The sequence below is a fragment of the Leptodactylus fuscus genome, chromosome 4 (assembly GCF_031893055.1).
Source record: "Leptodactylus fuscus isolate aLepFus1 chromosome 4, aLepFus1.hap2, whole genome shotgun sequence".
In the NCBI taxonomy this organism is placed as follows: Eukaryota; Metazoa; Chordata; class Amphibia; order Anura; family Leptodactylidae; genus Leptodactylus; species Leptodactylus fuscus.
Genome location: NC_134268.1, coordinates 18,817,314 through 18,839,180, shown reverse-complemented (window position 1 = coordinate 18,839,180; position 21,867 = coordinate 18,817,314). Strand labels below are relative to the sequence as shown.

Here is a 21,867-nt window from a genome sequence, read left to right as displayed (position 1 = left end):
CCATTTCAACAGGCTGCAAGTGTGATTTAGTTATTGCCACCACCTGTTAGGTGCCTCATGTAAGAAACAGGTGCTGTTAATTACGCAAATTAGAGAAGCATCACATGACTTTTGTCCACCCCCTTTTTTATGTTTGCTGTGGAATTATATCCAATTTGGCTTTTTGACAATTCTTTTTGTGGTTTTCCATTGAAGACAAATTAAATGAAGATAATACCAAAGAATGTGTGATTGCAATCATTTTCTGGAAGAAAATGAGTATTATCTGACAGGATTGCAGGGGTGCCAATACTTTTGGCCAACACTGTAGGACAACCCCTGTAAAGCTGTCTAAACGCCTGAGCTGTCCCCACACAGAGCTCCGAGTCCTCTGCACAGACACAGATCCTAGAACACTTACTGCATACTGCTGCTGAGCACACAAAAAACAACCATCAGATCCTAGCTCCCTCTAGTGGTGGCTAAAAGTACTTTAGAACCATAACATGTTGGTCAAGTCTATGCAATAGATTTTTCCTTATCGAACCACTCATGTTCACCAGGACACACAGAAATTCTTGGAAGTAATCAGACACCACATCCGTATCATTTTAATATAAAACTGTGTTAGTTTATTGCCCAAAAGTCATTTTGAGATGAATATGTTTGTATAAGTGCTATGGATGAAATGTTCTTCTGTAGAGATGTTAGATCTGCGAGGGTTAGACGACCATCAATGTGACCAGTCACCAGCTCCGATCTCCACTATGACTAGTCATACTATACAAGTTGGTCGCTCACAGGCCTGGCCCGCTATGGCCGTCGGTCACAGGGATAGGTTGTAAGCTTCATAGCCGTCTCCTCTTCAAAGGATTGTCCTAAACTCATCGAAGATGAAGTTGGGCACATGAGCGTCCACCACCTGCAAGAGGAACAAACATGGTGTAGGACTCATTAGCACAGGTGTATGCAGAACCTTTAGCAGTAGATGGTCCTGGCCGCAGACCATGCTCCATCATCTAGGTGCCCTAGGCAAGGCTCCTGTGTATAGGATAGGAAATTTTAGCTCTGTATACACAATTACTGTGAAAGGGAGACAGAGTTCCCCCTAAGGAGCTCCCCTCTAGCTCCGCCATGTGCATGTCTGATGATGTCACACTGTCCCCGGAGCCTGGCTTCAGATGGGGTCAGTATAGTCAGTACTGTGTGCTTCTTTGCACCGCCGTTTGGTAAAAATCCTGGTTTTCTTCAGTATGCAAATGAGTTCTCTCGCAGCATTGGGGGTGGTCTCCAGCGCGCAAGCAGCACTGGGGGGGCGTCCCCAATGCTGCGAGAGAAATCACCAGCACCGCCTCTATCTTCTTCAGGAACGGCCTCTTCACGCGTCTTCTTCCAGCGCTGGTGGATAAACTTCTAGGCCTCGGGCAGAGCCGACTGCTCTTGCCTGGGCCACAAGAAAATGGGCACTTACACCAGCTTACTATGTAAGCATCCATTTTCTTGTGGCCCGGTATGCACAGTCGGCTTTGCTTGAGGCCTAGTAGATTGAAACCCAGGAAAGAAGAAGACACAGGGAGAGGGCGTTCCAGAAGAAGATGGAGACGGCGCTGAAGATTTCTCTCACAGCATTGGAGACGCCCCCGATGCTGTTTGAGTGCTGGGAACCACCCCCAGTGCTGCGAGAGAACTTATTTACATACCGAAGAAAACCCGGTTTTCTACCGAACGGCAGTGCGGAGAAGACATCTAAAGGTAGGAGAAGAATAGCTTTCTTAAGGCTATTCCTACGTGCTGGTCAGAAAAAAGTGTATCCAATGATAGGATCCCTTTAAAGGAATTTTCTATGTTTTATAATCTTTTAATTGAACCATTATATTAACTTTATTGTAACGGAGCATATAAATACTATCTATACCACAGTGCAGTGACTTACCTCTAGATGGCAGTACTAGATGATCTAATATGCAGGGGTATACTCACACAACACCCTCTCCCAGCCCTGGCTGCCTGTATAAGAGGGTGCGCTCCAACATATACAGTATACAGGTAGGCATGTATATACAGTACCTATGCACACACTTACCCTCCTAGGCAGCTTGGTGAAGTGAACATAATCCTCTAGGAACATGAGCGCACCGACCACATCTGCCGGCATCTCGGGAATCTTCTGACTGTAACCAAATGAGTTTTGGTGATAATGATGCTTTTGTTTGGCTGGTGTACAGACTATGGCTGTGGTCGTCTTACCTTGTGCTCTGCTCCATTGAAGAGCGGATGAATTGCCCAATAAGTGCCAAGAACTGCTCCGTGTATCGGGAATGGAACTGCTTCAGTAACGTCAGGAGGCCCAGTACCAATGGCGGCCAGTCGATGGCGTCTGCTGGCTTCCTGCACGTCATACCTGGTAATAAAGGACACATATAAGGATTATGTCTGGTTTCTGCGACTGGAGTCAGTGAAGAACAGACACATTTGCCTTTTTTTTTTTTTTTTTACAAAAATTATTTGAATAATCCAAACAATAAAAAAAAAAAAAAAAAAAAAAAAAAAAAAAAAAAAGTAAAAAAATATAATAAAAAAATTCCTGAAAATATGATTGTGAGGTGTGGCCAGTGATTAATGGGTGTGGTCAGACATGAGTAGTCTGTAACCTAATGAATGCCTCAAGGCTTGCTGGGACTTGTAGTTTCACAACCTTTGGACGGACTTAAGGACTATTCCCGTACATTACCTAGATTTTTGTTATACTGCAGCTTGGGTAACTGAGCGATCAGGAATAAGAAGTTGACGATGGGGAAGAAGGCGACCTGCTTTGTGGTGATGTAAATCTGGAAGAAGAGACATTAACAAGAGGTAGGATCAGTCCAGAGAGAACCAAAGGACATGAGCGAACAGAAGGAATAATGAGGGTGAGGGGAGCAGCGTCACCTTGTTTAGGGGGTTGTGGGTCCCCGCAGCTTCTAAGTAGGCAGTGATCTCATAGAGAAGGGTGTTGTCCTCCTTAGGGCAGGGCAAGGAGGGGTCCTTGTAATGTGCCTGTATGTCCGAGAGAATGGCACTGCAAAGGACAAGAGAAAAGAAGCCATAAGTAATAATATGGATTAACCCTCGCTATGTGCACCAGCTCCATTCATAGGACTCTCTCGTGGCTGCCGTGACGTGAAGCCATCGTGGCATTCTGCTATGGATTAGACCCAAATGAATGGGCCAGAGCCTCGCGCCGTGGGGATGGGCTCAAATACAACCTCATTCCCTTTGCTGCATTTCTGCAAAGGCACCAAAATGCTGCAACACGGCCTTAGCCTCCATATGGAAATTTTGATAGAAAATCTCTCTCCGTATGTCCTGTGCTGCCCTCATCTGGTATCTCAATCTTTACCACTAGGGGCCACTAGTGCAATAATTGTGCAAATACAATACCGTCACCCAATGGAACTATTCAGCCACTCATCATTTACAAGTCATGCGTCAGATAATGGCGTGACGCAGAGCAGATACCGCGTCCTCTCACTTACTCATTGAAGTTGTCCAGAGCTGCTGCCAAGTGTTTGGAATCAAATTTACAGGAATAATTTAACTCATTTGCAATTTGCTGCCGTAGAATCTGCATCTGCCCGACCTGCAAAAACAAAGTGGAACCATAACTTGTGTTGATCAGGAGAAGGAAATGGATGTACTTAGCATGTACTTTCACCACCTCCGAGTCCAGCTCTTTGCAACATTTAATAGTTTCAGTCCCCTGATTCCGGCACAGTTGGAATTTGCTCTCTAGCGCCCACCATTCCTGAGCTATCAGTGTTGTTGTTTAGTCTTTGTACTGTCAGGGCGGTGTCAGGGGTGTGATTCTGAGCTCTGACACTGTCTGCCTATGATTGGATATCTGAATCACACCTCCTGCCTGACATTACAGAGCTTAAATAGCATATCAGGCACCAAAACTACCTGCATAGCTTGCTCAGGAACGGTGGGGGTTAGAGAGAAAATCCCCCCCCCCCCCCATTAAAGACAAATTATTGCACACAACTGGAGCCCCCTTGTGGCCAAGAAGTGTGAGTAAAACATTAATATAGAGCAGCATAAACAGAGATGGCTATAAACTCTGGACAGGTGGATGAATTGCATCCTTGTACAGCTCATTACATGTTCAGCATCCCTACAGTGGATTATTTTATTACTTAAAGGGGTTGTCCAGGAATTTGACAAACCACTATGGAGGTCGGTGGAGGTGTAACATAAACAAAACATAAAACATACTCACCTGTCCCCAGTGCTCTGTTGTCTGCCGCCTGCATTTGTTAGGTTTCATGCCGCGCCATTGTCGCTGGATGTCCTAAACCCCACGTGACCGCTGGTGACTGTATGTGAGTGATGTCACCTGTTCCTTACCAGCAACGACTGGGGACACTGGTTGGTCTTAGAAGTCACATAGGGCGCAAGGCTTCCTTCAGCAAGGGCATGGCACGAGGACAGACAGCAGCAGCAGCAGAGTAGCAAAGACAGGACAGTGATCTTTTTTTCTAATATTACACAGCCCTTGGTCTTGGTTAACCCCTTTCAGATCTTGCCTGCAGGAGTTGGGGCATGCTGGGAGTTATAGTTTTGTTATAGCAAGAGCAGGAGCTGTAATATGGTCAAGGAAAACTGTAGTCAGCCATTTTAGCCTGCAGTGTCATCTGCTGGGCAAATGTGGTATTACATAGGTGGCCATTGAGATGTGAGAGTCCCTGCTCAATATCAGCTTTAACTGAAGCCCATAGAGGGGGTGTCCAAATAGAGGACCAGAGGTTTCCCTTTTAACATGTGCCACACCATAAGCCAAACACCATATTTAATAGCCAACTGGAAACCTGAGGACTATATGTACTATAAAGTGACATTACAGTTTCTAATCCAGGGATTTGCAGCGTGCACAGTCCTTCTAATCATGCTGCAAATTTCAGGGACACAGCATCATGGCTGCCCAAGTCTGGGCCTGGAATTAAAGTTCAGGACTAGCCTTGGTATGGCTGAACATAAATAGTCAAACCACACCCACATGTCGCAGTGCTTGGCATTGTGACTTGGTAAAGTGAATGGCCACTGGCCAAAGCTGCCAGGAGGGGTTTGGACCACATGCTGCATAGGTCACCCTTAAAGACACACAGCATACAGAAACATAAGACGCTCTTCACTCACCTTCATTATCGCCTCCAGATAAGGGCCCCAGATCTTCTGGGTTTTGGCAACGGCAGAAGAATAGATTTTGGCAGAATTGGCTGCAAAGAAACGGGAGACAAGAGCCTGAGTCCTGTATACTGTACCCAACATATATAAAATATCCATTGCCTTCATGGTCCAGAGACCCGCTGAATGGAAATCCTGAAAATATCCTCGATAAGATTTATTTAGGTTGTATGGGGCAAATAATCTGTGATCTATGTAAAAGGGCCACATCTACCATGTGCCACTGACAACACTGGTCCTCTTATGTGGCAAAGGGGTCCACGAACCATTTGGATATGGTTGACCTTGACATTTTTGGAAATTTCCTAACAAATCCGACTCTTTTATGAATTGTTTCACTCATCTGTAGTATGGTACATGTACAGTATGTCGTACGGTTGTGTCCAAACTCTCCCCAGGGGAAAAGAAGGATTGGGCATGTTGGATTTCAACGTGGCTGATCCTTTGCTTACTCCCCTCTCCCGTTTGAGAACACATGTACATGGGGTAGTCAGGGGTATCACCACTTACCTATTATTCCCTTAATTGGGCTGACGACTTTCTGCAGAGCTCTAAGGGTTTCTTGAGCCGTCTTGTCCTTCAGAATGACCCTCTGATATAACCGGAGGAAGTTCTGGAGAAGGAAAGAAATGATGCAGTGTTAGGCTCCATTCATTTACCAAATCTGGTGCAAAAAGGACGGCCATTCATGGGAGAGCAGACAGGAGATCAGTCACACCCGGGTCGTCTCCGTACCTGTAGCTCTTTCACAATCATGAAGCAGAGTAACCTGTCCAGACCATTCAACCCAAATGTCCCCAGGGAGTCCTGGATCTCGGAGAAGAGATGGTTATTGGTCACCTCCTGGTGAGTCCTCATGTCGTACCAGGTGTTCATCTGGTCTATGTAACAAGTCACCCTGAAAGGTACAGACAAGACTGGCTGAATACCAGAAGGACTACAGAAGCCGAGGGCATAGACATAAAGGGATACCCAGAAATAAAGCATCACTATGTAGTAAAAGCTTCTGCAACTTCCTCATACACTTTGTGTTCCAATTTCAGGATCTCTGCTTGCTGTAACTAAAAGGACACATTGATAATTTACATAAGGTGGCTGAAAATACATATCTGGCACTGTGGAGGATCCCACCATGTTATTCTTCATATTCCCTGTGGTGGTGCTGCAGGGAAACGGAACGCTTGTTAAATTCCCTGCAGATTACAGCTGAGCGCAGGGCGTCCTAATAACAGGATAACCTTATTGTCTGGGAGAGTTTTCTAACAGAAGGGATCATATTGAGAATCCCTATAAATAGGAAAGGGTCTGACTTTGGTTCTAGATCAGATATCGAACTTACTTGGGATCAGTTATCCTCAAGATTTCCCGACACAGCCGTCCAATGAACGTCACAGACTCATCTACGGGAGGAAACTTTGGAATGGGGATGTGTGTGGACTGGTACATGCTCTGCCAATCCTGAATCTGAAAGAAGCAACAGGTCCTATGGTTATATATGTGCACAGGACACTCTCTATGGGTATATATATATATATATATATATATATATATATATATATATATATATATACACACACACATTGTGTGTGTATGTTAATATACATACAAATACATACATACAGTGTATATAAGAGCGGGTTCACACCTGCACCCGGTTTCTGCTTTGCAGGTTTCAGTCTTCTGCCCAAGAAACTTGACAGGAGACGGAAACCGGCGGTCACTTTCACTTGAATGGGTTTGCAAGGTGTCTGTCCGTGAGCGTTTTGTGGTCTCTGCGGCAAAAGTGTTTTTTTTTTAACCGGACACAAAGTCCTGCATGTTCAGCTTTGTGTCCAGTAAAAAACCCCAAAAAAACGGTTTTGCCACAGAGACCAAAAAATGCTCACGGGCGGACACCTTACACACCCATTCAAGTGAATGGGTTTGAAAACTGAATGCCGGTTACCGTCTCCTGTCCAGTTTCTTGGGCAGAAGATGGAAACCTGAAAGCAGAGACCGGGGCACAGATGTGAACCCGCCGTAACATATGTTTTTATTACTTGGTCCCATAAAGCTGGGAATACTGAACCTTGGTGCGGAGGAAGTTATTACACTCTTGTTCCACATTATAGTTCACAATACGGGACACTTCTTCCTGCCAAATCTTCAGGCCATAAATGCTGACATAGTCCTGAATGTACTCAAAGGAGCGGTGGAAACCATCCATGGTGGCCGCCATATCCTTCAGCTTTGGAAGTAGCTCGCTGGGCTGGAGGGACAGAGAGGAGAAATAACATCATCTCGCCATCACACATCCACAGAGGGGTACAGAGCGACGATAATATTCTGCTATCACATCAACATCTCTGCTTGCATTAGAGAATAGAAACCTCTTGAGTGTCCCTTGTCCCTAGTCGTAGGATTCTCAGTTGACCATTTCACTGCAGTAAGGTGATGCAAGGCCACATACACTATTGTACAGTAAGTACCTTTGCTCTGGGGTTGAAGATGAGGCCTTTATGTAGTGCTAACGCCACGCGTTTCACCAGCTCCTTCCGGATCCCGTCTTCCAGGAGCTGCTTGGGATCCACCTGAGGGCATATAAATCTGCAGTTACTAAACCTGCAACGTGTGATTGTTTCTGGGAGTGAGAATGCTACATAATAGGAGACAGGACAGGGGGTAAGTGCAATGGGGACTCGAGAGCTGAATGGAGCTCTGGTGCACATGTATGGCCAACACTCTACTCAGTTTCATGGGGTTTCCAAAGTTTGCCCCCCTGACAGCACTATAGAAGTGAATGGAGTGCTGGTCATGCATACATGCCACTTGCTATGTCTGTACATTGCCAGGGTATAGTGTACCCACTGGACCTGTATACTGTATCTCTTCTCACCTTTATTATTCCAACCAGTGTGGTCTTCATCATGAGGATTCCTTCAGTGAATATGGAAATGGCGTGAGTCAGCCGGGCGACCTGCGGAGAAACACAAGATCAATGCCCTAAGCCCTGACTGCAGCGTCTTCTAGGAAGTCTCATGTCATATCATTTATTTCACAATCATACCCATAGAGCAAAAATGAAGCCTTGCATCTTACAAGAAGGATGTAGGTGTGTAGCAGGGCAGGTACCCTGACTATTTATGGCCAATGCCAAGAGAACCCCTTAAAGCTGGCCACGCACATTAGATGTGGATGACCCCTTAATATATATGGGAACCCCCAACTGCAGATGCAGGGAGGGAGAAGGGTCTGGTATATAGGATTCTAACATGCTTGATCCTTTTGGTCAGTGGCAGATAGACGGCCACATGGAGTCCGGCAGCAGCTTTCTCTCCTTCTGAGAACACATGGGCAGGTGTATATGGGCTGGGGGGGGGGGGGGGTGAGTTCTTTTTAATGTGTATGGACACCCAGGGTAGACTCACGACTCACCTCATATCTGGCCCCGAGCTGCGCGTAGTCTCTCAGTTTATCCTTGTCGAGGCGCGTGGGCACTTCTATTATATCATGGGTCTGAAGTTTGATAATTTTAGCTAGAGAGGTGAACATGCTCTCCGGAATGATCTGAAGAACCTGCGGAAATAATGCGACAGAATAAAAGATATTTAGGTGTTATAGTGAGGGACACTTATTTATTTAGTAGTTTAGATGTAACGGGGAGGAATTATTTTTTTAATTATTGAATTGATTTCTCCATTTAGATATCCCTTTACATCTAACCTATTAAGGGATTTGGGAAGGACCGCCGTTCACGAACCAAAGACTGGAGAGCAGTTACAAAGAGCGTCCCTTACTCTGGAGGACCGGTCCTGTGTTACACAGTCAACCCATTGATATGAATGGACACTGTGTAATGCTTTATTCCTCCAATGGTGGCGCTGCAGGAAAACTCATCACTTACTGCCATGTTATTGTCAAAGGATCTTTCCTACAAGTAGGGCCTGTTCAAAGCAAATAAAGGAACTCAGTGATCAGATGGGAAGTTATGTTTGGCCATTCTTTTATTCCGGCTATACATATGGATACCATGACATGGAATTTATTTCCCACCGGTGCAGAATTCTCTATAAGCTGGATGTCTTTATGACTCATATTCCATTAGAGCAGACCTGGGCAATGTCCGGCCCGGGGGCCACATCCAGCCCTCTGACTGCTTCTATCTGGCCCTCATATCTAGTGGAAGTTTGTTCAAGGACCTGTGATGATGTCATCACAGCCTATCACCAGGATAGGCTATGACTCGTTAGTGGGCGGAGCCACATGGGACTGTGTGCTTCCTGCAAGCTGCCGGCAATGGGAGCTGCTGGATGATAAAGAGAAAAGAGACCGCATGTGTGAGCAAGAGGGGGGGGGGACTAGGGGCAGATGTAGGGGGGCAGTTAAACTGAATGCACATGGAGAGGGGACATTAAACTAGGGGGCAGCTGGAGGATGATATTAAACCATGGGGGGTAGCTGGAGGGGAACATGTCTGCCTCTAGTTGCCACCAGTTTAATGTCCCCTCTAGTTTCTGCTAGTTTATACTGGGGCACCAGGAGAGGGACTTAATACTGTGGGACATTTGGAGGGAAACATTATAATGTGTGTGTGTATATATAATGTACGGGTGACTGTAGGAGGATTTTACTTTGTAGGGCACATGGGAAAAATTATTGACTGGGCGGAGTCAGTGGGGAAGTGGGTGGAGCTAAATTTGCCACGGCGCACATGGCCTTCTAGAACCGTTACAATTTCTCATGTGGCCCCATGGGAAAATGAATTGCCCACCCCTGCATTAGAGGGAATATGTAAAGCTACTGGCATGAGGAGACTGGGCCGTCATGGACTAATGTTATCACCAGTGGTGAAGTTACTGTGCACTGCGCCCATTAACCCAAAATGGAGGTTCCTCTGTCTGTGTGACATATAAGAACTGGAATGACAACTTACCTTCCTAACATAGGACACCAACTCTCCAGAGTAATATTGGGAGACACTAAGGAGATCAGGGCTGTTGGCCTGGTTGATGCGCAGTAATGGTAAGTCAAGGGCGGAGGCCAGCTGTAATGCAAGACAAGATGGGTAAGAATATCAGTCCGCACTTCACACATTGTAAAAGCCAAAACACAATTGTCCTAGGAGTATCTAGTAGAACAGCTGCTGGTCAAAGCAAAACTGCGGCCCTGCAGGAGTTACGTGGTTTTGGGTTACCATACCATAATCCATCAGCAAAATGGGTAACCAAGATTTACCATATTGTTAGGGGGGGTTCACTCTTATAGTAGGAGGAAAGGTGGAAATAGGTTCTTACCTTCAGGAACGTGGCTCTGAGCTTGGTGACCATGGATGGATTGGCTCTTATGCTCTCCTGCATTATTGATGTGAAACTAGAACAAATTACAAGGTAAATGCTCAATGACAAGCAGCGATGTAAGAGATAAAGGGGGTGCACTATGGTTTGACGTTCTCGTATAGAAAGGATAGGGAATAACTTCATAATCAGGGGGAGTCCTACCCCACCGATCCGGAACACTAGGTTGGATCCCTAGCCTCATGGGCTACCTCCAACATAGAGAATGAATGGAGCGGCAGGACACTCGGCCTGTCACATCATCAGGACAGGGAAGACAGAGGCCGCCCCAAGTGATGATCTAGGAACTTGTAACCTGTGAGTTTCCTATTCCTTACTGAATCATCCCATAGTGTAGTAATAGGATAACAAAATGCCATGATGTGAAGATACGAGCTAGATATAAGGAATCATTGCGGTCACCTCTCATCTGGCATTTCTGTGGATTTATAGCTTTTTGGAACAGATTATGAAATAGTATTTGGTAGCATCATATAATCTACACATTAGGTGCCGTCTTGTAGGGTGAGACCTACCTGTCAATCAGCTGCCAGGCGTAGGAAAGGTCCCCCACTATCTGCATGGTGATCAGGACTTCTTCTTTGATGTTTATTGTACGAATCATCTGATGCAGAAACTTCCTGGTGTCAGCGAGAAACTGGCAAACCTGGAGGTTGTTCTCTAGCTGATGAAATTCTTGTACCTGGAGAATAAGTCATAGTGTTTTATTGTAGGGAATATAGGGGGGGGGGGGGAGACCCTGCATACAGGGTTTTATATATATTATATATATAATATATATATCTACAAGAACTCTTTTAAATGTTACAATGGGAACCTGTGAGTCCTGCTCCCCTCCTCCATAGAGAAAGCCTGTGAGTCCTGCTCCCCCCCCACTCATAGAGAAAGCCTGTGAGTCCTGCTCCCCCCACTCATAGAGAAAGCCTGTGAGTCCTGCTCCCCCCACTCATAGAGAAAGCCTGTGAGTCCTGCTCCCCCCCCACTCATAGAGAAAGCCTGTGAGTCCTGCTCCCCCCCCCACTCATAGAGAAAGCCTGTGAGTCCTGCTCCCCCCACTCATAGAGAAAGCTTGTGAGTCCTGCTCCCCCCACTCATAGAGAAAGCTTGTGAGTCCTGCTCCCCCCCACTCATAGAGAAAGCCTGTGAGTCCTGCTCCCCCCCCCACTCATAGAGAAAGCCTGTGAGTCCTGCTCCCCCCCCACTCATAGAGAAAGCCTGTGAGTCCTGCTCCCCCCCCCACTCATAGAGAAAGCCTGTGAGTCCTGCTCCCCCCCACTCATAGAAAAAGCCTGTGAGTCCTGCTCCCCCCCACTCATAGAAAAAGCCTGTGAGTCCTGCTCCCCCCCACTCATAGAGAGCCTGTGAGTCCTGCTCCCCCCAACTCATAGAGAGAGCCTGTGAGTCCTACTCCCCCCACTCATAGAGAAAGCCTGTGAGGACTCACAGGCTTTCTCTATGAGTGGGGGGGAGCAGGACTCGTAGGCTTTCTCTATGAGTGGGGGGAGCAGGACTCGTAGGCTTTCTCTATGAGTGGGGGGAGCAGGACTCACAGGCTTTCTCTATGAGTGGGGGGGGGAGCAGGACTCACAGGCTTTCTCTATGAGTGGGGGGGAGCAGGACTCGTAGGCTTTGTCTATGAGTGGGGGGAGCAGGACTCGTAGGCTTTGTCTATGAGTGGGGGGAGCAGGACTCGTAGGCTTTGTCTATGAGTGGGGGGAGCAGGACTCGTAGGCTTTGTCTATGAGTGGGGGGAGCAGGACTCACAGGCTTTCTCTATGAGTGGGGGGGAGCAGGACTCACAGGCTTTCTCTATGAGTGGGGGGGGGAGCAGGACTCACAGGCTTTCTCTATGAGTGGGGGGGAGCAGGACTCGTAGGCTTTGTCTATGAGTGGGGGGAGCAGGACTCACAGGCTTTCTCTATGAGTGGGGGGGGGGGAGCAGGACTCACAGGCTTTCTCTATGAGTGGACATGGCTGCTTATTAGAACACACATAACATATTATAACCAAACACCGTAAACAAATGGCTCAGCCATGAACACCAAACCTCGCCGATCTAGCTGCCAGAAGAGAAAACACATTAAGTCATCAGTTGATGGAACAGAGAAATCAGACCGGTCTAACCTCTTCCAAGGCTTGTATTAGCTGTACAGTTTTCCTTCCAGCAGCCGTGGAATCATCATAATTCAAGGACTGGATCTGTTTGGAGATTTCCCGAAACCAGGCCTGCAGGTTTTCTGTGCATGAATGAAAGAACGTTAAAATGTGAGCTTTAAAACCAGCAGGGAATCCAGTAAATGCAAAGTACACCGCTTCATCCACCACTGACATCTGATATATAAAGGGGCTGTACCAAGTTTTAAATTTATCTCCTATTGGTAGGATTGGGGATATCTCCCACCGATCCCAAAAAAAGGGAGCCAGTTCCACTGTCCTGATGGCGTGGCAGGCCGACCATGCGCCTGGTGCGGTTTTCATTCTCTATAGGAACACTGTACTCAGCTATCTACACCATATGAATGGAGCCGCAGTGCGATTGCCATTCCATTACTAAAGCGGACACGGGACCCCTGTTGTCACGATCACGGGGGGTTCCAGTAGCCGCTCCCCTAGCAAACAGATCCTATGTAAAGGTGAAAACTTCTTCAGGTCTTCCCAAGCATGGACTTGAGTAATATAAGGTAGACCAGTTACTTCAGCCTGGCAGCCCCTTGTTATGCTCAGTATCAGTGACTTTAGCGCCATCATACCATTCTTCTCCACTCTGGTCAGAGGTTTAACTCCGGAAAAGACATCGGCCAGCTCGGTCATACGCTCAGAGCCTTCCTTCTTATAGTTCTCCCACTTGGTCTGCTTTTCTGACAACATTTGCTTGAACATCTACAATTAAAAGAGTCACATGAAGCCGTGTCCTGAAGAAGTGGGCACAGTGACCGTGTAAGGTCTGACCACACGGGCGTCCACCATAGATACAAGTGGGAGCTGCTTTTAGTTAGCGCCTCTAAACTCAGATTCATCGGCAGACAAGTGGGGAAGAATTAACCATAAGGGTTCGTTCACATCTGCGCCCGGTCTCCGTTCTGCAGGTTTCCGTTTCCTGCACAAAACAGAGGCAGGAGACGGAAACCTGCAGGACTCTCTCACCCATTTATTTGAGCTGTCCGGCCGTGAGCGGCGGTGAGCGTTTTATGCTCTCCGCCACGAAATCGGTTTTTTTAAAAATCCGGACACAGAGTTGGACATGCAGTACTCTGTTGTCCGGATTTTAAAAAAATGGTTTCGCGGCGGAGAGCATAAAATGCTCACCGCCACTCACAGCCGGACCCGGTCTGTGCTTTCCGTCTTCTTGCATGCAGAAGACGGAAAGCACAGAACAGAGACCCGAACGCAGGTGTGAACCTAGCGTCAGCAATAAAAAGCACAATGTTCTTATAGGGAACCTGTCGCGGCTATCTGGGGCATTCAAACATCCACAGTTCTTTACGGACCGATGGTTTAGTGTCCCATATAGTCCTATGCTAATGCTGTCAATGGCCCGATTCCTTCACTGAAGCTTGAGCAGAACATTTCGGCTTCAGCGGGCTAGGCCAGACTTCAGTAAGACCAGATGGACTTCCCCGACTTCAGTCAAGAACTGCGCAGGCACCAGGCTCATCCATTGTTAACAGTAGGTTGTCTGGGACACTACCTCACCAGTCCATAAGGACCTGTACGAGGCTTAGTGCCCCAAACAGCCCTGGAAGGTTCCTTTAAAGGGGCAGTTCACGAGTAGATATTGATGGCCTATCCTTAGAACAGATCATCAGTATCAGATCGGATGGGGTTTGACACTCGGCACCCCCATCGATCAGCTGATATCTGAATAGTGTATGGCGTGAACAGCACAGCATGGCCACTACAAAGTGTATAGAACAGTCTGCTTCTGGCTCTGTACAATATGTAGATATCAGGAGATACTCCACCAATCTATTATTGACGTGCACTAAAGACAAGTCATATATAATATATATACTGTATTTAATGAAGTGGATAAAGCATTGCAGGAAGGTTTACGGACTGGACATTGAACAGCTACAAATCACAGTATCACATAAGGACAACATTACCTCCTTCAATAAGAACTCAAACTGAGCCGTGTCTAGCAGCAACTGGAACAGGACCTTGGAGTTGTACTTGGACTCAGCCAGAACTTGGTCTTTAACCTGTCGGAGCCGCTTATTATTTGGATCATAAGCTGGAAAATGAAAAACGCATAGGTTATAGAAACGCTATCTGTTATAATGGCCTCAGTTATACAAGAAGACATGGATTTTAATATTCAGAGACTTTTATCTTTTGCGCTATTGTGTTACCTGAATCTGCAGTGTGCAGCATCAGCCAGCGGATGGCGACATTACAGTCTCTCAGGCAGTTCAGCAGCTTGGGAATATTATCCAGGACAAACTCCTCTCTCAGGAATCCCTCCTTAAGGAATTGCTGTACTTGAGGGTGAAGACGCTCCGTGATAGCAGCGTATCGGCAGGCCTGACCATCAAATAATAACATAAAATATTCATTAGATTTTATAGAAATGCAAAGGGCATAAAAGAATAGTGGTCAGCAATGGAGTCCAGTTTTCAATGGAGGTTTAAAAATCTTTGTTTTATGGGTTTCTGAGCTATGAGCTACTAGGAGAGCAAGGACAAGTGCACAGGATGCCCCATAGTGGTGATAGCACCGTAAGTTATTATTGTATCTGCCCCTTCAGGCATGGCCGTCCACCGCACTACGTCTACACTGACATGAGTATATATTAGACAATAGCACTGGTTAAAGGAGCTTTCCAGGCTGATTAATGGATGACCTATCCTTAGGATACGTCATCAGTTGAAAATCAGCAGGAGTTCAGCACCCCTATACATTTCTATACACTCTGAACTCAATTGGTGCCATTACTCTACCTGCTCCTTGATATTGGGCAAATCCAGGGTGTAGTTCAGAGCAGTCTTTGCAGCTTTGTAAGGTTCCCAAGCCTCCATAAGATTGACTGTGATCCCCATGTAAATACTGATGACCTGGAAGGAAAGAAGACAAACCTCAGAAAGTTACAATCCACATCACAGGTCACGTCACATAGGGTGCATTGATGCTGCACCCTTCAATATTTCTTATGTAGTAGACAGGAGCACCATGCAAGCCTTGTAAATGTGTTTTCCAGGGCTTACATATTGATAGCTCATCCTTGGGATAAGTCATCCCCATGTGATCTGTGGGGGGATAATTCCCAGGATGCCCACTGAGGTGCTGATACTAGAAGTAGCAGTGAGGGCTGTGGCTACTTGTATGTACTGATGCCATCAAATTCATGGGTCACAGGACACAGCAGCAGCTCATCCCTGTACAAATGAATAGGAATGAGCTGCAATACCAAGCACAGACACTATACAAAGTAAGGTGTTGAACCTGGCGTAATGCAGCCTCTTCCACCTGATCAGCGGGGTCTCTCGGATTCAAAACCCCCAATGATCACATATTGAGGACCTATCCTAAGGATAGGTAATTAATATATAAGTCCAAGCAAACCCCTTTAAAGGTTTGGGTTTCAATTATTCAGCACTGAAACCTGTGAGGAGTGAAGTTAATAGTCGCCTACTGTTCACACTGTGCACTCACCCAGTTATCAGGGAAGTATTTATCTACTATCTCCCTCATCTTGGCTTGGTGGATTTGTAGGGTGGAGGGGTGGAAGTACAGGATGACGTACAGCATGGCAGCTTGTGTGGCAAGAGCGGTGCTCCGGTGTTCTGGGAGAGGATAAGCCGAGACCTAGAAAAAAAAAATATCAAACTGTTAAACTGAAGAGCCCATAGAGGAAAGACCCCTTATACAGAGCAGTGATATGGAACTACTGTCACCCCGACAGACGGACCATGGAAATGTACAAGCGATCGCCAGGCAAATTGGCAGAAATGGATCATATTGTTAATGTAACATGAAATCTGCTAATGTAACACCATCACATTGTTCCCCATAAATAGGCAATGTGATTTATACAAATGTAAGCGGCACAGAGATGAAGGATTTGTTCATCCCCAAACAGAACCAATGACCTACTCCATGGAAGAGCAGTAAACCAGAAGGCAATACAATGGAGGTTGGAACAAAATATTCCTGAGTAACATCCATTCATTGCCAATAGGTCGGTCCAAAGGGACCATATTATGTAAAAATTATGACACATTGGAGTCCATAGAAAGAGGTTTACACCGAACATTACATTACTTATCCTGCACTGATCCTGAGTTACATCCTGTATTATACTCCAGAGCTGCGCTCACTACTCTGCTGGTACAGTCACTGTGTACATACATTACATTACTTATCCTGTATTATACTCCAGAGCTGCGCTCACTATTCTGCTGGTGCAGTCACTGTGTACATACATTACATTACTTATCCTGTATTATACTCCAGAGCTGCGCTCACTATTCTGCTGGTGCTGTCACTGTGTACATACATTACATTACTTATCCTGTATTATACTCCAGAGCTGCGCTCACTATTCTGCTGGTACAGTCACTGTGTACATACATTACTTATCCTGTATTATACTCCAGAGCTGCGCTCACTATTCTGCTGGTGCGGTCACTGTGTACATACATTACATTACTTATCCTGTATTATACTCCAGAGCTGCGCTCACTATTCTGCTGGTACAGTCACTGTGTACATACATTACATTACTTATCCTGTATTATACTCCAGAGCTGCGCTCACTATTCTGCTGGTACAGTCACTGTGTACATACATTACATTACTTATCCTGTATTATACCCCAGAGCTGCGCTCACTATTCTGCTGGTACAGTCACTGTGTACATACATTACATTACTTATCCTGTATTATACCCCAGAGCTGCGCTCACTATTCTGCTGGTGCAGTCACTGTGTACATACATTACATGACTTAGCCTGTATTATACTCCAGAGCTGCGCTCACTATTCTGCTGGAGATTCTTCTTGTATGTGGCATCAGAAAAACAGCTCATCCACAATAATACAAAAATCTAATGCTGCAACAAAACTGCACTGTGTGGCCTCACTCCTATGGCATGGTAGATTATCTCACCTGGTTATAGATATCATCAGATCGGAGTCTGCCGATCACCATACTGATGAAGGTCTCACTTATAGGTACTCGGCTGAAGTAGCTCTCTGGGTAGTTTGGAGGCCGCTTAGACCCTGGCTGGCTGGAATATCCCGTACTACGCAGTAGTTTGCAGATATCGTCCATATTGGAATCAGCTGAAGATCGAGCGGCACTGAACAGTCAAGAAGACATTGTTAGTATATGAAGACATTTATAGGGTAGATATAAGAAGAAAACTAATAACAGGAATACATTATACACAGGATGGATAGACGAATACTCTAGAATACAAAGTATATAATATATATCTCTACCCCACACAGGAGCTTTTACTTCTGTCATCCCTTGGGGTAAGTATGAAGCTATGTGACATACCTGTATCTGTAGTAGGAGACCAGCATCCTCTCCCGCACCTCTCCCTCAATCTTCTGATCGATCACCAGCAGCATCACCCCGTACAGGTACAAGGCTTCACACTGCGCACCAAGAATGGATGAGAAGGTTTTAGAATGTCTTAAAGAGGTTTTCTGGACCTGTAATACTGGTGAACTCTGCTTAGCATAAGTTATCAATAATAGATCGGTGGAGGTTCATCTCCTGGCACCCTCATGATCAGCCGTTGTTTAGCAGGCACAGTGCTGTACAAGTTCAGCCGCTATATGTGGTACTACAGCTTATGGAAATTTAGTCCCATGGAAATGACTGGGACAGGGCTATGGACTGAATATGCACAGCCACTATAGAATATACAGTGCTGATGTGGGAGTGAAGGGGCCATCGCCTTATTGTCTCTACAAGCAGCTGTTTAGTGAGAGTTGTGGGGGTCAGATCTCCTCCGATATTATATCAGTGACCTATGTAGAGGACAGGTCAACAGGATAAAAATCCTAGAACACTGTTAAAGGGATCACTCCACTAATGTTTACTCACAAGATAGGGAAAGGTGTCTGACTGCAGTGATCTCAAGCCTTTACTGTATTAGTGCATATACACAAAAAAATGGCACCATGTATCAGTGGAATAGGCCGGACTCATCATCTCTCCTCAGAGTCCTGCTAGGACTTACTCCTGATTTTCTTCAGAAATCCTACTCCAGTTCATATAACCCTATACATCACAGAGCTCAGCTTCTCTCCACTATCCTATACCCCTATATATCACACAACTCAGCTTCTCTCCCTCTATCATATAACCCTATATATCACAGAGCTCAGCTTCTCTCCTCTATCATATAACCCTATATATCACAGAGCTCAGCTTCTCTCCTCTATCATATAACCCTATATATCACACAGCTCAGCTTCTCTCCTCTATCATATAATCCTATATATCACAGAGCTCAGCTTCTCTCCTCTATCATATAACCCTATATATCACAGAGCTCAGCTTCTCTCCTCTATCATAACCCTATATATCACAGAGCTCAGCTTCTCTCCTCTATCATATAACCCTATGTATCACAGAGCTCAGCTTCTCTCCTCTATCCTATAACCCTATATATCACAGAGCTCAGCTTCTCTCCTCTATCCTATAACCCTATATATCACAGAGCTCAGCTTCTCTCCTCTATCATATAACCCTATATATCACAGAGATCAGCTTCTCTATTATATAACCCTATATATCACACAGCTCAGCTTCTCTCCTCTATCATATAACCCTATATATCACAGAGCTTAGCTTCTCTCCTCTATCATATCTTGCATTCAGGTTGGGCAGCAGAAATCGCCTGAGGTTCATGTTAATATAGAAGCATACATATATATGACAGGATCTGTGTGTCACTATTGCTCACCAGTAGCTGTTTTCCATCTTCATTGAGCAGTACGGTTTCCAGAGTTTGTTGAATATAAATTCCTTCATTAAGATCATCAAGATATCTAAGAAGAGGAAACATACAAACACCTACGTGTAGAGATCACCACAGGAAGAATAAACTCACTTTTCCGGATAAACCTTGAGATTATGTTTTTGTTTTGCTCCCCATGAGAATCACTGGCCATGGCCTTGCAGCACTTACCTGTTTAGATCTACAATGTACTTGTGGACACTTTCAAAGGCCAAATAAAACCTTGTGAGGATTTCTATGTTGTTTTCTCGGAATTCCTCATCCAGATCCTGAAGTTCTGGTTTGGCCTCGAGCCTTCCCTCACAGTTCTCAGGGCCCTGTAATACAGGATAGGTTAACGTGGATTAATGCAGAAAAGTTATATCAAGGTCCCTGTAATAAAGAATGACGACCTGCCATGGCTACTGGGGAGGGGGTGTTGTTCTGTTACTGCTGAGGAGGGAGACAGGGTTGCAGCTGAGATTACTGGAGAGGTCACTGGTGGACTGTTACTAATATTGGGAACTTTGGAGGGGTGAAGCTGTTTTGCCTTCTTAGGAATTGGCACTCTGCTCAGATTACTCAGATTAGATCGATGTGAGGAGATCTGGAGAATTTTTAAAACCAGAAAGGGAGGCCCTGAAGTAAATACTAAAGGGGGCTTTATTTTGGCTACTTTGTGGGCAAAACCTCAGTTTAGGTAACACTAGGCCAGTTGGTGTGTACATGAAACCTCCAAATCCCAAAGATTTGTAAAGGCTTCACTGGGTTTTCTCACCACAGACAAAAATGTAACATAAGTAGCGTCCCCTTCAGGTTCCTTGCCAGACAGTACAACTCCCAAACAAAACTACAGCCCCTGGTTCAGGTCTTAGCAGTGACCACCCTTCTGCTTGTATACCTTGAAATAACTGAAATCGAATATGATCTCGCCATATTTTTGCTGGTCCGCCTTGTCCTTTAGCCTGAAGACCCCAGGAACAAACTCGGAGAGTCTCAGCAGTTCAGCAATGATCGCATTGCCTCGGGAGACGATGCGCAGGACCGCCTGTCCACACAGATTGTTTTCGGCTAAAAAGTCCACCATGTTGGTTCAGGTCTTAGAAGCTGAGCTATGGAAGGCAAAAGCTGAACCTGTGTAAATGGCAAATAGGAAGAAGCACATTAATACACATTCAGTCGTCCTGAAAATAAGGGGAGGGGGAGACTGATTTCGGACTGGACCCTTTTCACTGCATTTCCCTGCACATTGGGCCACCTGTTTGCAGGACAAGTGCAGCACAGCTTTAGAGTGTATTGGGCACCGCAGCTGTAACTCATATCCTCCGCTATGAATGAATTAGTGAAACTTTGAGAAGTAAAAACATGGAGGGCACAAGGTGCCATAAAAATGCTAAAAAAAAAAAAAAAAAAAAAGAGTCATGGGAAAACCTGTGTGTGAATGTAGCCTTAAATAAGTTCTCCGGGACATATATACTAGTAGTGACCTAGCTTTAGTAAATATCATCAATAGGTGATTGGAGGGGGTGTGACACCCAGGACCCCTACAGATCAGCTGGCCATACAGGCTGCAGCATAGAGGTGAGCAATGCGACCTCTTCACTGAATACCAAACATAGTGCTGTACATAACGCAGGGCCTGTGCTCCTCTTATTCCAGCTCTGCCCCTTTCACTTAAATAGGACTGAGCTGCTGCTGCCATCTGGGTCACAGTCTTGTTTAATACACTCTGCAGCTGCTGAAGAACCTCTTGGCGTACTACAAGTCATCGATATCTGTGATAGATTCCGTACCGCAAGAGCAATAAACTTGTGTCTCCTGCACAATGAGATAAGCAGCGGTTGTGGCGCTCTGTGGCGTTGTGCTGCTCATCTCTATATAACTGTCAGCTTGTGACATCATCATGTGATGTTTATACCTAGATTATCTACAAGTGGGACAATGCAACATATCTACTTAGGTGCAATAGATCCCTAAATTTACCACAAATATACAAAATCCATGGAAACAGAGAATCAGAGCTATAGGTGCAAACAGATAGTATATGGAGCAATGCATTGTGGGAGATTATATATACAGGTAATGGTCATATAAAAGAATAAGCCAAACTCTGGCCCTAAAACCATCTGGAAACTATATCTCCCAGCATGCTCTGACAGCCTTGGAGCTACAGGGCATGCTGGGGGTTGTAATCTGACCAGAGCACGGTTCCAGTGTGTTATCCTCCTCCTCCATACCTGTAGTTCAGCAGCCCTGCTCCAGAGGTTATGGAGGCCCCTCTGCACCATACACAAGACTCAGAACAGCCCCCACATCCCAGGGACAAGAAGGAGCCCGCTGACAGCTCAGCCCCACATCACATGACCTGCTGCTTCC

At 45.7% G+C, this 21,867-nt stretch overlaps 1 protein-coding gene across 1 annotated transcript; it reads right to left on the bottom strand.

The window, feature by feature from the left end:
* Positions 1 to 585: 585 nt before the first annotated feature.
* On the bottom strand, positions 586 to 21,864 carry WASHC5 (WASH complex subunit 5). Its single transcript, XM_075270104.1, has 29 exons — positions 21,729 to 21,864; positions 20,393 to 20,625; positions 19,684 to 19,829; positions 19,459 to 19,543; positions 18,039 to 18,139; positions 17,643 to 17,835; positions 16,188 to 16,340; positions 15,476 to 15,589; positions 14,888 to 15,059; positions 14,642 to 14,769; positions 13,286 to 13,415; positions 12,660 to 12,772; positions 11,051 to 11,217; positions 10,476 to 10,551; positions 10,115 to 10,225; positions 8,617 to 8,757; positions 8,078 to 8,158; positions 7,671 to 7,772; positions 7,271 to 7,450; positions 6,542 to 6,666; positions 5,938 to 6,100; positions 5,713 to 5,815; positions 5,155 to 5,234; positions 3,495 to 3,598; positions 2,908 to 3,037; positions 2,711 to 2,807; positions 2,227 to 2,380; positions 2,063 to 2,150; positions 586 to 901 (listed from the first exon to the last, which is right to left on the bottom strand). Exons 2-29 carry the CDS (start codon positions 20,576 to 20,578, stop codon positions 845 to 847), a joined length of 3,480 nt encoding a protein of 1,159 aa, XP_075126205.1. The 5' UTR covers positions 20,579 to 20,625; positions 21,729 to 21,864; the 3' UTR covers positions 586 to 844.
* Positions 21,865 to 21,867: the final 3 nt, after the last annotated feature.

What these genes read in the sequence shown, in the direction of transcription:
- WASHC5 (XM_075270104.1), bottom strand. Translation starts at nt 20,578, where the DNA reads ATGGTGGACTTTTTAGCCGAAAACAATCTGTGTGGACAGGCGGTCCTG. An exon ending in AGCTCGGGGCCAGATATGAG is followed by an intron (nt 8,159 to 8,616) that starts GTGAGTCGTGAG and finishes GTTTCTCCGCAG; the next exon opens with GTCGCCCGGCTGACTCACGC. An exon ending in ATCTGGAGGCGATAATGAAG is followed by an intron (nt 3,599 to 5,154) that starts GTGAGTGAAGAG and finishes TTGTTTTTGCAG; the next exon opens with GTCGGGCAGATGCAGATTCT.